This window comes from Gigantopelta aegis, chromosome 13, assembly GCF_016097555.1.
Source record: "Gigantopelta aegis isolate Gae_Host chromosome 13, Gae_host_genome, whole genome shotgun sequence".
In the NCBI taxonomy this organism is placed as follows: Eukaryota; Metazoa; Mollusca; class Gastropoda; order Neomphalida; family Peltospiridae; genus Gigantopelta; species Gigantopelta aegis.
The window spans coordinates 518,795-532,976 of NC_054711.1; the positions used below are offsets into that span (position 1 = coordinate 518,795).

Genomic DNA, 14,182 nt, shown 5'->3' on the forward strand with positions numbered 1-14,182 from the left:
AGTAGGACGTTGCACACGGCACAGTAGGCCAGTCTAAGTAGGTCAGGGTCAGTCTAAGTAGGTCGGGGCCGGGTCAGTATGACGTTGCACACGGTACAGTAGTCCGTGACGTCATCAAGGTCAAGGTCAGTCTAAGTAGGTCAGGGTCAGTAGGACGAGGTCACGGCACAAGGCCGTGACGTCATCAAGGTCAAGGTCACGGAAAGTAGGTCATGACGCCCAACAGGCCCCCTTACTACTGCTGATTAAAGTTTCACTTTGGCTGCCAGTTGTTCGATACCACCGACACCACCAACGTGTAAAGTTAAACAATAGAACACTCAGCTGATTAAAGTTTCACTTCGGCTGCCAGTTGTTCGATACCACCGACACCACCAACGTGTAAAGTTAAAGTTAAAGTTAAAGTTCTTGTTCAGTCTTGTGCTGTATTGGAATTGTTATTGCAGTTCAATTTAAGTAATATCTACAAAACTAATTTTTAATAGTATACAGCTGGAGAAAGGAGGAAAATATGGTTGTTAATAAACTGATCTATATCGGTATGCCTTCTACTAGACTACACATATTTAACCTAAGTTGCTTTTAACCCGGGTTAAATTACCTCATGTAGATGCACTTATGTACCATATTCAAGGAAACTATATGAATGAGATAGTTAAATGCTATATTCTCCATGTCAAACAGTGTTTTCAAAATGGAAAACAAATATCAGATATGGCAGTTGACCATTCATTTTATTGCAGGTAATTTCTAAAGCAGATTACACACACAAACGCACAAACACACACACACACACACACACACACACACACACACACACACACACACTGAACTGTAGAATACCATGAAACTACATATATATGTGAAAAGGTAAGTCCTCTAACTTGAACAAGTAAAATCTACAAATGTACCACAACCACCAAATTACATTGATCCACAATAGAATAGATTTTTATGTATTTTTAGATTTATGTATATGTATGTGTAGTGTTTTCCCTAGCTTGTTTTAGCACGGTGCAGCACCATGCCTCAATAGTCTAGCACCATCTTGCCTTAATCAGCACCATGCTGCCCTAAGATTAAATAAGCCTTTTTCACTAATTAATTCTAAAATTGCCTTTATAAAACACCCCAAAAGGTATTATTAATTAATAAAATATGCCTTTAACATCTTTTGCCATTCATTTATTAAAGCAAGCACATAAATTACATTAATGTTTATTTCAATTAAGTTTTGTGCATTTTTAATGAAAAAAAGTGCCCCGAAAATGGTGAAAATGCCCCAAAAGTGTTTGGTCTACCATGCCTTGACAAATTTCTAGGGAAATCACAAATGTGTGTGTGTGTGTGTGTGTGTGTGTGTGTGTGTGTGTGTGTGTATATATATATGTATGTATGTATGTATGTATGTATGTATGTATGTATGTAAGTATGTATGTATGTATGTATGTATCTATGTATGTATTGTATGTATGTATGTATGTATATGTGTGTGTATATATATCTATATATGTATATGTATACATATATAGATATATATACACACACATATACATACATACATATATATATATATATATATATATATATATATATATATATATATATATATATATATATATATATACAGTGAAACCTGTCTAAACCGGATCTTGAACATACCGGAATCCTGTCAAAACCGGCCAAGTTCCATGGTCCCGAATTTTTTTGCTATTTAAACCATGTATAAAAACCTGATAAAACCGGAACCTCTCAATTCCGAAAACCGGATTGATTTTTCGGTCAGAAATGTTAAATCCTTAATAAATTAACCTGAACAAACCGGCGTAGTGTAAATGAATGAAGAGTCAACTTCGCGTGAAAACACAACTTCCAGCTAACAAAGCTGAAATTTACAGCGGTATGGTTCAAATTAAAAAGCAGTGCAACAACTTGGACAGAGTCTCTGCGACTTGTATTCGAGGGTTTTCATAACGCCAGATTAAAAGACTATCTCGTAAAAAGTATAAACAAAACATTTGACAGATTCCATAGGTTATGGCATCGACAGGTTATGGCATCGATCGATATATATATTTGAGAGAGAGAGAGAGAGAGAGAGAGAGAGAGAGAGAGAGAGAGAGAGAGAGAGAGAGAGAGAGAGAGAGAGAGAGAGAGAGAGAGAGAGAGTATATATATATATATATACACACACACACACATATATAGTCAAACCTGTATTAAGCGGCCACACAAGGGAGTAGATAAACGTGGCCGCTTAAGACAGGTGGCCGCTGAGTACAAGTTGCCACATATATAGTCTTTAAAACATTTGTTGTTGTTTCTTGTTTTACCGTCTGTACTGCTAATTAACGGATATGTGCTTCATAGTTGACTATAAATCAACTTTTGACATGTTGTCTCCTTCAGAAATAATGCAAATAGAATATATTAAATTAACCGTTCTCCACAAGTTTGTTTTCTTTTTCCATTTAATTATTTAATTCCGACTTCATGCGATGTATTGTCATAGTAAGTGAATCTACAAATGTCAAGCGTAGCCTGCCCAGAGGCAATTAGATGCATGTCAGATTCATACTTCCTTAATTGATACACAGTGGAGATGTCGGGACTGAATGGGTACTAGTATTCCTGAAGGTGTGAATATCGGTTATTTGCTGCACCTTATCGCTGTTGTTAAAATATCCCTTTTATATAAGAGTAAAACTTTACTGTGGCCGCTTAATGCAGGTATTTTAGCGATTTGGGATCCGATTTAGGTGGCCGCTGGCCGCGTTAGACAGGTGACCGCTTATTACAGGTGCATTTACATTATAAATCGTTTGGGAGGAACAAAGTGGCCGGTTAAGGTAGGTGACCGCTGAGTACAGGTGGCCGCCAGGACAGGTTTGACTGTATATATATATATATATATATATATATATATATATGTGTGTGTCTATATATCAGAAGGTGTTTTGTTGCATTTTTCTTAGTGTCTATCTAATTGGGAAAAGTTAAAAAAGAAAGAAGAGATTTTATCCTGTTACGTGTATATGCATGAAGTGGGAATTTAACAAAAAGGGGATTTGGGGGGGGGGGGGGGGAGTGTTGAAGGTAGGTGCCGTTCTGTTTTTATACAGTGTCAACATGAACGCATCAAAATATATTTATTTTCTTTACTGTTAATGTGTTTTCCACCAATCTAAGTATATAAAAAAGAACCTGAAACGAGAGCCGTTCACTCTATATATATTTATATATCCTGTTATTTCTTTTACGTTCATGGGGTATAATAAAATAAATCATCCGTAAACTATGTGAATCGGCGAAGCGGTTCTCAACATAAGGTTTGCGGATGATTTTTTTTGTTCATACCTATATGAACGTAAAAGTAATAACAGACAATACTTATAATTTTTGAAACATACCGAGTAATAACAACATTAAAAGTTTTTATATATATATATATATATATATATATATATATATATATATATATATATATCTATATATATATTATATATATATATATTGATATATATATATGTATATGTACATGTATATATATATTCTATTGAGTATTGTCCGAAATATACATATATTTTCTGTATATACAAAATATATTTTTATTTTATTTTATTTACTGTTTACTACCATATCTAAGTAGAGAATACTAGACCGCCCTGTATAGGAAAGTTCTGTACAGAGCTGTCCTGACTACATATATTTTTTTTTATATTTACACACGCACATGTTATATATTTTATTAAGTATAATCCGAAATATACATATATTTTCTTTATATACAAAATATATATTTATTTTCTTTACTGTTAATGTGTTTTCCACCATATCTAAGTATACTAGACCGCCCTGTGTAGGAACGTCCTGTACAGAACCGGTAAGGTTTTGGTCCCTTATGCGTTCACTGGCTTCCCTCCTACAAAATGTGCCGAACAAACCCTCGTACTTAGAGTAACATTAAAATCGTTTTCTACGTGAAACGATTACCCACAAACGTTTCCGATATCGATGGAAGGATAACGAATTTCCCGGACATATGCGATTGGAACAGTTAATAATTGAACAATGGTCGTGGCCTCCCATTGCTTTTGCCCCCCAATTTGCAGATAGGTCTATTTTGGCGAGATCTCGCGAAATCTCGCGGTTTGCGTCCTCGAGTAACTCCGCAACGGGCACATGCGCAGTGGAATGAGAAAGAAGTCTATTGGCCACTGTGATACCCGGTATGCTATTCGCCAGACAATTGATCACAGTCTTTGATTTTGTGTAAAGCCAATTACGACGTATGTGTGAACAAACCACTTAAGGACGCCATGAAGGTTTCCCTGGCTATGAAAGACGGCGAAGGTGCAACAGACATCAAGATTGAAATGCGTACTTCGGGGTAAAACCAATGCATGCTAGGTGGATTATGAAAGTTATGGCAGAATTGACAACACGCCAGGAAATGTTGAAATCTGCATTCATCCACCCCGGAATCACTGATGCAGTGCGGGCGGACATTGACAAAAACAATATATGACATTTAAAAATATTTCATTATATTCTACAAACAGTGAGATTTACCCAATAACGTTTTTAAAATTATAACTTGTTGTCTTGACTATACTATTCTCTTGCATCCGGTGGACTGCGCATGACAGGAAATAAAATGTTCCGGTAAATTGTCAGTGTGTTGTGGTTTTCACAATAAATATTTTCGATAGAATTTGTTGATTTTTTCAAATATTTTCAAGGATTTATATTTTCGATGCTGACTACTTACCATCGAAACCCACGAAAATAAAAATCCTCGAAAATTTCAGGTTATACGGTAGACTTTGTTATCAGCGAACTCCAAAATGATCAGTGTGAAAGTATGTTATGTCAATCATAGGATTTTTATTGTATTAGAGCGGGATTTTTAGTTTACTCGGCAGAGAGATTATTTTAACCCATAAGAAGGTACGTGATCAACCAAGCGCCGCGTCATTAGCGCAGTGGGCAGTAAAAATTGACGCAAAATCGCCGCTCTGCAAAACAGTCGCTATAAATAAAAGCGTTCTGGTTGGTTAATATGGGGATTATCCTGTAGTGTGATGGCTTGTTAGATAGATGCTTTCATTGCCGAGTGCGGGGTTTTTGAAAACAAATTGTCGGTGAAAAATTACAGAAGATATCACATGTTGAACATCCTACATCATAGAAATCATCAAAGTTATCTTCTAAGATAAGCTTGGCCCTTTTTTAAAACTATATGATCATTTTGTTTATATATTAATATATATTTTTATGAAGTTTGATCAATTTTGAATGTGGCGAACGTAGTCTACGAAGTCGCGGAAAAAAACGTAATTTTCCGAAATGGAGCATGAAAGTTCTGAAAATGCCCGATGTTCAAGGTTGAAATAATGTCACTTGCATTATAGAAATCATTTTCGAAATATATTTTAATATTGCTCAAACATTCATTATTAATGAATATGTGCCACAAAGTTGTAAAAAATGTTGTTATCTCAAGGATGTTTGCAGATTAAAATGTCCATCTGAAAAGTGAAAGGAAGCCATTTCAGGTTGATCGAGGTCACGTGACCAGTTTTCTCAATACTCATTGGTCCATTAATGTTTACAAAACAAATCCACGTGTAGTAGTGAAAATAATTTGTTCTGATTTGATTTTTGTTAGCTAGAGAAAAATAAATTGGTACAATTAGTATTATTAATAAGAATAATTATTGTTATATACTGAATTTATTTTCAAAAATAAAATTTTATGCTAACTTTGCCATACATCAAATTGATTAATAAGAATAATAATGAACATTAAAATGTAATAAAAATTAATAATATATATTTTGTATTATGGGTAAATCATAATTAGCTCACACACACACACACAGACGCACGCACAGACACAGATATACATACACACAGAAATACATACACATACAGACAGACACACACATAGACATACAGACAGATACACGCAGACACACTCATAGACATACACAGACACACAGACACACATACACACATACATACATACATACATACATACATACATACATACATAAACACACACACACACACACACACACACGGAAACTAGACTCTAGTCCATGATGCCGCCACTACCAAGAAACGAGATCAAACTATATGATCATGATGATACAAGACCTGGGGTTCTTCGGGAATATTTAAACAATCATATATATATATATATATATATATATATATTTATTTTTATTTTTATAAACAGTATTAGGCATTTTGTCCTGGCACCCGGATGAGTAGCTACCTTTAGAACTTGATTTAGCAAAATGCTCTCATCTGGGGGTCGGGGCAACCGCCAGGTAGGTAGAGTGGTTGTGTGAATGTGTAATGTATGTATTGTCTCGGCGGGTTACTGGCGTTGAGGTCATCTGGCAGTGTCTTCTTCGCCCACCCGACGTCACAAAGCAGTATGGTTTTTACTATTTTAGTATTTATTCTTTCTACTACACATTATTCTAAGTATTTATTCTTTCTACTACACATTATTCTAAGTTACTACGTAGATTGGAAGAGAGGAAGGTCAGGACTTTAGCCCTGACCATTGCACTTTCTAACTGTAAATATTAGTACTCTTCCACTATATTTGAACTATTTATTATATGCTTTAAATGCCCCTTTTAACGTTTCTTTTATTATTATTAAAATTACATATTAATTATATTTAATTACTCTTAGCATTTTACCGTAAACACTGTAGTGGGCATGCCTGAACCTCTGAACCGTGATAAAGTTTGTTTTATTTCGGTAAATTGTTTTATTAAAATTATTAATTAGGTAATAACTTACACTATGAATTAACAGAAAACTGCACCAAAAGGCTCTATGTTGAATGAACTACCTTCCCTGAAAGTTTCATTAGAATCTATCCAATTTATAAAAAGTTATGACAGTTTTGTGTTCAAAGTGAACCGTGATAAAGTTTATTTTATTTTGGTAAAACAATAATTAAAATAATTAATTAGGCAATAACTTAAACTATGAATTAACCGAAAACTGCACCATAAGGCTCTGTGTTGAATGAACTACCTTCCCTGAAAGTTTCAGTAGAATCTATCTAAAATTAAAAAAATTATGACACTTTCTGTATTAAAAGTTACCAGTAATTAATCGAAAAGGTCACAACTTTTCTTTTGTTCTAGTAATAAAACAAAGCCAAAAAATGGGCGTGACGCCACATCTTGAAAATTTCATAACTTTTTTAATATTAAACCTAGAACAAAAATTAAAACTGCATTTTAAAGCATTTCCTGGGCTCTGTAGAATGATAATTGATTTATCCCTATCTTTGTTGGTTAAATTTTTTTGTCACGTACCTATCATAAGCGCACGAGACGGGGGCTGGAGCAAAACCTCAAATTCGAGCAAAAATAATACAGATATTCGGACAAAATGTGCTAACCTGAGACCTTTTCACCATGTATTTTCATCATTCTACCCTCAAAATTAGTTGTATTCTACGTAAAAATGTGTAGTGATTCGTTTGCTACCCTATATAACTATTTGGTAGTAATCTGTAATGCTAAGATGAATAAATGTTATCCAGATTCGGGCATTTTCATTTAATTCGGGCAAAAGCCAGCCTGCCCCCCTCCCCCTATAAAAATGGGAGCCCGTACACCTATTTTGTAACCGTTCAAATGTCCGGCTTGAACGCTAGTGTACATGGACAACCATAAGGAGTGCATGCAGTAGTTAGAACCAACTTCCGCTTCCCCTTGAACGCTAGTGTACATGGACAACCATAAGGAGTGCATGCAGTAGTTAGAACCAACTTCCGCTTCCCCTTGAACGCTAGTGTACATGGACAACCATAAGGAGTGCATGCAGTAGTTAGAACCAACTTCCGCTTCCCCTTGAACGCTAGTGTACATGGACAACCATAAGGAGTGCATGCAGTAGTTAGAACCAACTTCCGCTTCCCCTTGAACGCTAGTGTACATGGACAACCATAAGGAGTGCATGCAGTAGTTAGAACCAACTTCCGCTAGTGTACATGGACAACCATAAGGAGTGAACGCTAGTGTACATGCAACCATAAGGAGTAGCAGTAGTAGAACCAACTTCCGCTTCCCCTTGAACGCTAGTGTACATGGACAACCATAAGGAGTGCACGCAGTAGTTAGAACCAACTTCCGCTTCCCCTTGAACGCTAGTGTACTTGGACAACCATAAGGAGTGCACGCAGTAGTTAGAACCAACTTCCGCATCTCCTTGAACGCTAGTGTACATGGACAACCATAAGGAGTGCATGCAGTAGTTAGAACCAACTTCCGCATCCCCTTGAACGCTAGTGTACAGGTTCCATTAGACCAAATCAATTCCTATTGCCGATAATGTTAATGTTTACTAATAAAACTGATATAAGCAGCGTTTCAACACACCCAGGAAGTACAGCAATAGAATCTAGCTGCAAGAAAATGGGGGGGGGGGGGGGGGGGGGGTCACGTATCATTTAAGAGATTTAATTTATGTTTTTAATAGCAACCGTCATTTTTGCTGAAAATGGCAGTTCCATTTTTGGGAGTACCCCGCATTAGTTTCAACCTCTGGTATATACTGCATAACAACTGTATAACAAATAAAAGTGTATTTATTTATTGTCAATGCATAATAGTATTTGCACAAATAATCAATGTCACATATTACTACCAATCACACCCACAGCTGCTTTTACTCCGTAAATATTTCACGGTGCACGTCGAACTTTGACACGGTACTCTCTTCTTTGGTACTGCAACCTACATGGACAACCATAAGGAGTGCATGCAGTAGTTAGAACCAACTTCCGCTTCCCCTTGAACTCTAGTGTCATGGGCGTACATAGGATTTTGAAAAGGGGGGGTTCCAAAATAGATTGCAGAGATATTGGGCATATATTTCTATGTTGAGTTTTGAAAAGGGGGGTTCCAAAATAGATTGCAGAGATATTGGGCATATATTTGTATGTTGAGTAAATATAATAATGTCAGATATATTAAATTATAAAAAAGCGATTTCGGGGGGGGGGGGGGTTCGGTCGAACCCATCGACCCCCCCCATGTACGCCCATGAGTGTACATGGACAACCATAAGGAGTGCATGCAGTAGTTAGAACCAACTTAATACAAATTAAATCTTAAAAATAGCTTCCTTGCCTAACATAAAAAATCCATATTAACCTTTCAAAATTACATGCACAGAGTAAGTACCCTTTTAACATGCCCCTATACCACTAAGATTTCGGGCATCATGCACAAAATATAATTGCTAAATTTTCAGGGCCGTGCCCTGATCAAAATCCTAGTGGGGGGGGGGCACTACTTTTTATAAACAAATGAAACACTATACAAATTAAACCCTGACGTGTATGCTATTTTCTGGAGAAAAAAAAAGAAGTGAGATTCTCAGGGAGTGCAACTGCCCCCCCCCCCCCCCCCCCCTGCCCCCGGAGGGTACGGCCCTGACTTTATTAGAATGTAATTTGCATAATTCCGTTCCGTTCGTGTCCGGGTTTTAGCAATACCCCACCATATGAGTTCGTCCTTTAGCTTTAACCCGTTGGCAGGTGCCTTTGTGTAAAGTCAACCAATCATAGCCAAGAGGAAGTGCCCGTTACTCCGTTGGCAGGTGTAAACTAAAAAGGAATCGAAGTGTTGTCTGCTGCGTTTTCTTTTCGACTTTTGTAGGATAACGGAGTAAGTTATATTGTTACATTTATGTCACAAACAACCAGATATGTTTCGTTTTCTTCAAATAATGGTATAGTAAATAAACCGAGGCACCGTGCCGCACTACCATTCAATGTTGGCGCACTGTATTTGTGTTTAATATCACACATAATCCTAATTCCGATAGCTCCACAAATTCGTGAGCTTTTTCCTACCTCTCTGTCTCCTAATAACACAAGCTCTTGACACAGGCTGATATATGCAGTATAGTGTGAATGAATTGTAACTCGTGTAGATAGTGTTAACTCATTCAGTGTTAATAAATTTATTTAGTGTTTTCATTTGGGATGTTGTTTTGTACAATAAGCAAAAAATTAAAAAGCAAGTGCTCGCCCAAAACAATTTGTGCATATGTGAAAAAGTACTCACCTTGTCACTCACTGAAGCCACTAATTTATTTATTCAAAATCACTCTGAATTTTTACCATGGGGAAGGACTTTTCTTTGGCAATGTAACTAACCCTAACCCTAACGCTATTTATAAGTATTATAATGTTCTTTATACGTGACCTTGCCAAAGGAAAGTCCTACAGTACCATGGAAAATTAAACATAGTGGTATAATATCCGCCCGCACCCCCTCCCAACAATATTTGTTAAAATTAGTGTAAGTTTAAGGTTAGGGTTAGTTATATACAATACTTTTAAAACATTTTGTTCTATAAAAGTAATATAATATTTATATTTCGTAATCCAGTATCACTACTGAAAAGTTGACATTTTGACCATTCTTTGTAAAGTTTCCTCCAATACGGTGCTTTTATTGGTGCTTTTGGTAGAAATATAGCACAGAAGACACAATGATGCATTATGGGACTAGAGGTTCGTTTAATTCCGTAAACACTCGGTTCATTCCGTCAAAATACATGCTATGAGATTTAAAAGTATTAAAATGCAGTCTCACTTGTTGATCCACTGTGTGGCCGAGTGGATACAGTGCTCGGCTACAGTCCCGATGATCTGGAGTTCGAATCCAGACCCTAGCACTTGATATCGCTAATTCAATACCCCAAATGGAGGGGTGCGGGCGGAAATCTTTCTGGGGAAACCCTGAGTCCATATGAGTGATCACATTTTGTACATCTTCATTCACCAAATGATGTTGCATTATATGGCTACTTTAACCTTTTGTTTAAAACAAAACTAGTGTTTTGACATTTAAGTAGTGTATGTACAAGTCAATTTTTAGACCTAGCAGATGAAATAGAAATTAACCTGTTAAAACCATCAAACAATTGCAGGCAATTTTTCAAAAGACAGATGTACAATATATTATCACATCTGCTATTAAGCTGAATATTCTGTTATATTTTAATTTCATCATGCTCTAAAATAAATCTTGGGTACTTAATTTTTCACATGCTGTCCCAAACACTCCCCTCACCCCAGGTTTGGATGGGACAGTTCAGTTTTTTTATTTTTTGTTCGATTTTCAGTTTTTGGTCCATGGTTCGATTTAATCACAATACTTTTTACAAATAGTACACATACACCAATTGTCATACATACATTTTTGTAAATTATTTTAAGAGCAAGACATTTTATTTTTAATGGTAAATTGTAAAATAATTGTAAATATAAAATTATATCTAGACTAGAAAACAAAAATTGCATTTTTACCATGTCATGTTAGCATATTAGGTCTGGGATACTTGGGCAATGTGTCCCTTAGGATTTCAGTTCAGAGGGTGGCAGAATAATTTGGGGGTGAGAATGTTAGGGGGTCCAGGGATGGTTCTCCCTTATTATTATTTTTAAAATTCAGTTGTCTTTAGATGTATTCTGGAGTATGTAATATATGTGTGTCATGTCATGTACACATTATAGAAGTCTAAACAAAGATATATGTCAAGGCATGTCTTTCACTGAGGTCAGTCCCTATTTTGGGAGGTTACAATTTTTACGGTCCCAGCAAGAAATTTGCGGGCTTTGTTCAAGATCCAAACAGCATGTATATCCCCCATGCAAACACTACTTACTTCGTTTGGAAGGTTGAATTTTGTGGAATCGACAGAACGCTGAGCATCCTGGCTTAGGATGTGATGTCATTTTGAGTTAACACACATAACTATTCATGCAAGATTTTGTATTACACATATGTACAATAATAAAACATTTTATTGCATTGTCAGAATGGTCTTTATTGCTGTAGTAAGATTAAATGAGTATGTAGTAAATCATTTTGTTTGGTAATTGATTTTCAGTTTGTTAGTAGAAGCAAGAAATAATGGCTCGTCGTAAACACGAAGTTCAGCTGCAGCAGGAGATAGAGACAACCGAAGAATGGGAGGAACTCATGGCAAAAGAAGGATTATTTGGTAATCTTGTGTACTTCTAGTTTTCTTAAATATCTGCTTATTTTTAACCTTTTGTCTATTAGTCAGGGTATCTCATGGAGTTCGCTAATATAATTTTCCAGGCTTGCAAAGACATTATCTGTCCTGAGCGGTCATGGAAAATAAAAATTCTTAATGGTTATATCTTTATTCCTGATTTAGAGTAGATCGGCAAAGCATTGTAATACCCGGTACTATTAAATTATGTTGATGAATGCAGACAAAACCCTAATAAAAGGTTATTAAAAGTCATGGAAAGTCATGAAATTTGGTTGAGAAACAAGAGCATTTTTAGAGGGATGGTGGGGGTTTTGTTTTTACTAGGTGACATGTAATATTATTTTGAAAAAAGTTTGTCAAATTATCTATTGAGTTTTAAAAATGGCAGAAACCCAATTATTTTTTTAAACCAAATTTCAGTTATTACATGAAATTATTTCGCCAAATTAAAATAAAATTTGCCTTTTAAAAAAACCTGCTATTGACTTGGTGCCTCAGGGGAAGAAGATTACCATATATGGGCTGTTTTCACAACATGGGGCAAATAATGGTAAAGACATTTCAGCTTCAGTATTTTCCACAAAACAACATATAATGTGAATAAACAGGGATCGATGCACATAAAAAGCATCATCACTTCATGCACTGGATATGATATTTGGCCATGTAGATGCATTAGAAAAGTTTGTGATTAAAATAATATACCCAAAATGTTCATTCAGTTATTGTATACAAAAGCACACGTTATCATTATGGAATCGCAAAACTCCCTAAAATACTAAGTGTTTGCCGTTAAACTGCAAAATGTAAGTAAACCACTCACAAATACATTAGTATCTTAAATTTCAAAATACTATTTTAAAATAAAACTACACTGTATACAACTTTAAATTGTACTGTTTTTTTATAATTTTATTGTCTTTATCATTATATTATCTACAAAGAGGACCAAAATGTTTATTAGTTTGAAAGTTATCCACCAGATGGCACTGTCACATCTTAGTCAAGTTTAGGTCAACATGTTTTGTACACGGATACTTGATGGGTATCTTTTTTGGCAAGTTATTTTTAATTCTTTAAAAACGTTTTTCAATGTCACACTTATTGTCTGTCTTTACTGTTAGTTTAATAAAGTATCCTGGAAGCATGAGAAACCCATCGTTTATATTTTTTCATTCAGTAAATCTGTTTTTAAATGCCATTTGCATGGTTGCATTACTGAAGTACATTGCCAGTGTTTCTGCCAGAACTAAATTTTTGGGTATGGCGCTATGGAATTGAATGCAACTACAGTGAATAGTATCACGCCGTGATTCGCTATACAAGTTTCAGAGATCGCTACACAAGTTTCAGAGATCGCTACACAATCTCGAAACATTAAACAGACATGCCTCAAGATATTGAGCTGAATTTGTGTGTGTATGGGTTCACTGTAGGGGACATGTATTGCTTTAGCAGGAATCTCAGAATGCTTGTTTGTTTTGTTTTTATTTTAAAACTGATCTATTGGAAGACAAGTATGAAAGAGATGAAAAGGAAAGCTCAGTGACTGAAAGAGAAGCGAATGGAGTTAGGACAATGTGTTTTTCAAACAACCAGTCGTGTGTGTGTGTGGAGGGAAAGTGGTGAATATTAAAGATGAGTTATTGTACTCTTCATTGCAGTGATCGATGTGTATCAGGAATGGTGTGGGCCATGTAATGCGTTGGTGGCCAACTTCCGCAGGCTGAAGAATGAAATTGGAGACGATCTCCTTCATTTTGCCATTGTGAGTATACACCAGTCTGTAGGTCGTGAGTGTACACCAGTCTGTATGTTGTGAGTATACATCAGTCTGTATATTGTGTGTATACACCAGTCTGTATATTGTGAGTATACATCAGTCTGTATATTGTGAGTATACACCAGTCTGTATATTGTGAGTATACATCAGTCTGTATATTGTGAGTATACACCAGTCTGTATATTGTGAGTATACACCAGTCTGTATATTGTGAGTATACACCAGTCTGTATATTGTGAGTATACATCAGTCTGTATATTGTGAGTATACACCAGTCTGTATATTGTGAGTATACACCAGTCTGTATATTGTGAGTAT

At 35.7% G+C, this 14,182-nt stretch overlaps 1 protein-coding gene across 25 annotated transcripts in view; it reads left to right on the forward strand.

Annotated features, from left to right (window-relative positions):
* Positions 1-9,628: 9,628 nt before the first annotated feature.
* The window catches only part of LOC121387370 (thioredoxin domain-containing protein 3 homolog), a 103,403-nt gene continuing 98,849 nt past the window's right edge, over positions 9,629-14,182 (forward strand). For all 25 annotated transcript variants that reach the window (XM_041518444.1, XM_041518468.1, XM_041518457.1 and 22 more), the window contains exons 1-3: positions 9,629-9,713; positions 11,950-12,063; positions 13,746-13,849. In XM_041518444.1, coding sequence (XP_041374378.1) covers positions 11,973-12,063; positions 13,746-13,849 — 195 coding nt within the window. In that variant the 5' untranslated portion in view covers positions 9,629-9,713; positions 11,950-11,972. The remainder of the gene's footprint in view (positions 9,714-11,949; positions 12,064-13,745; positions 13,850-14,182) is intronic.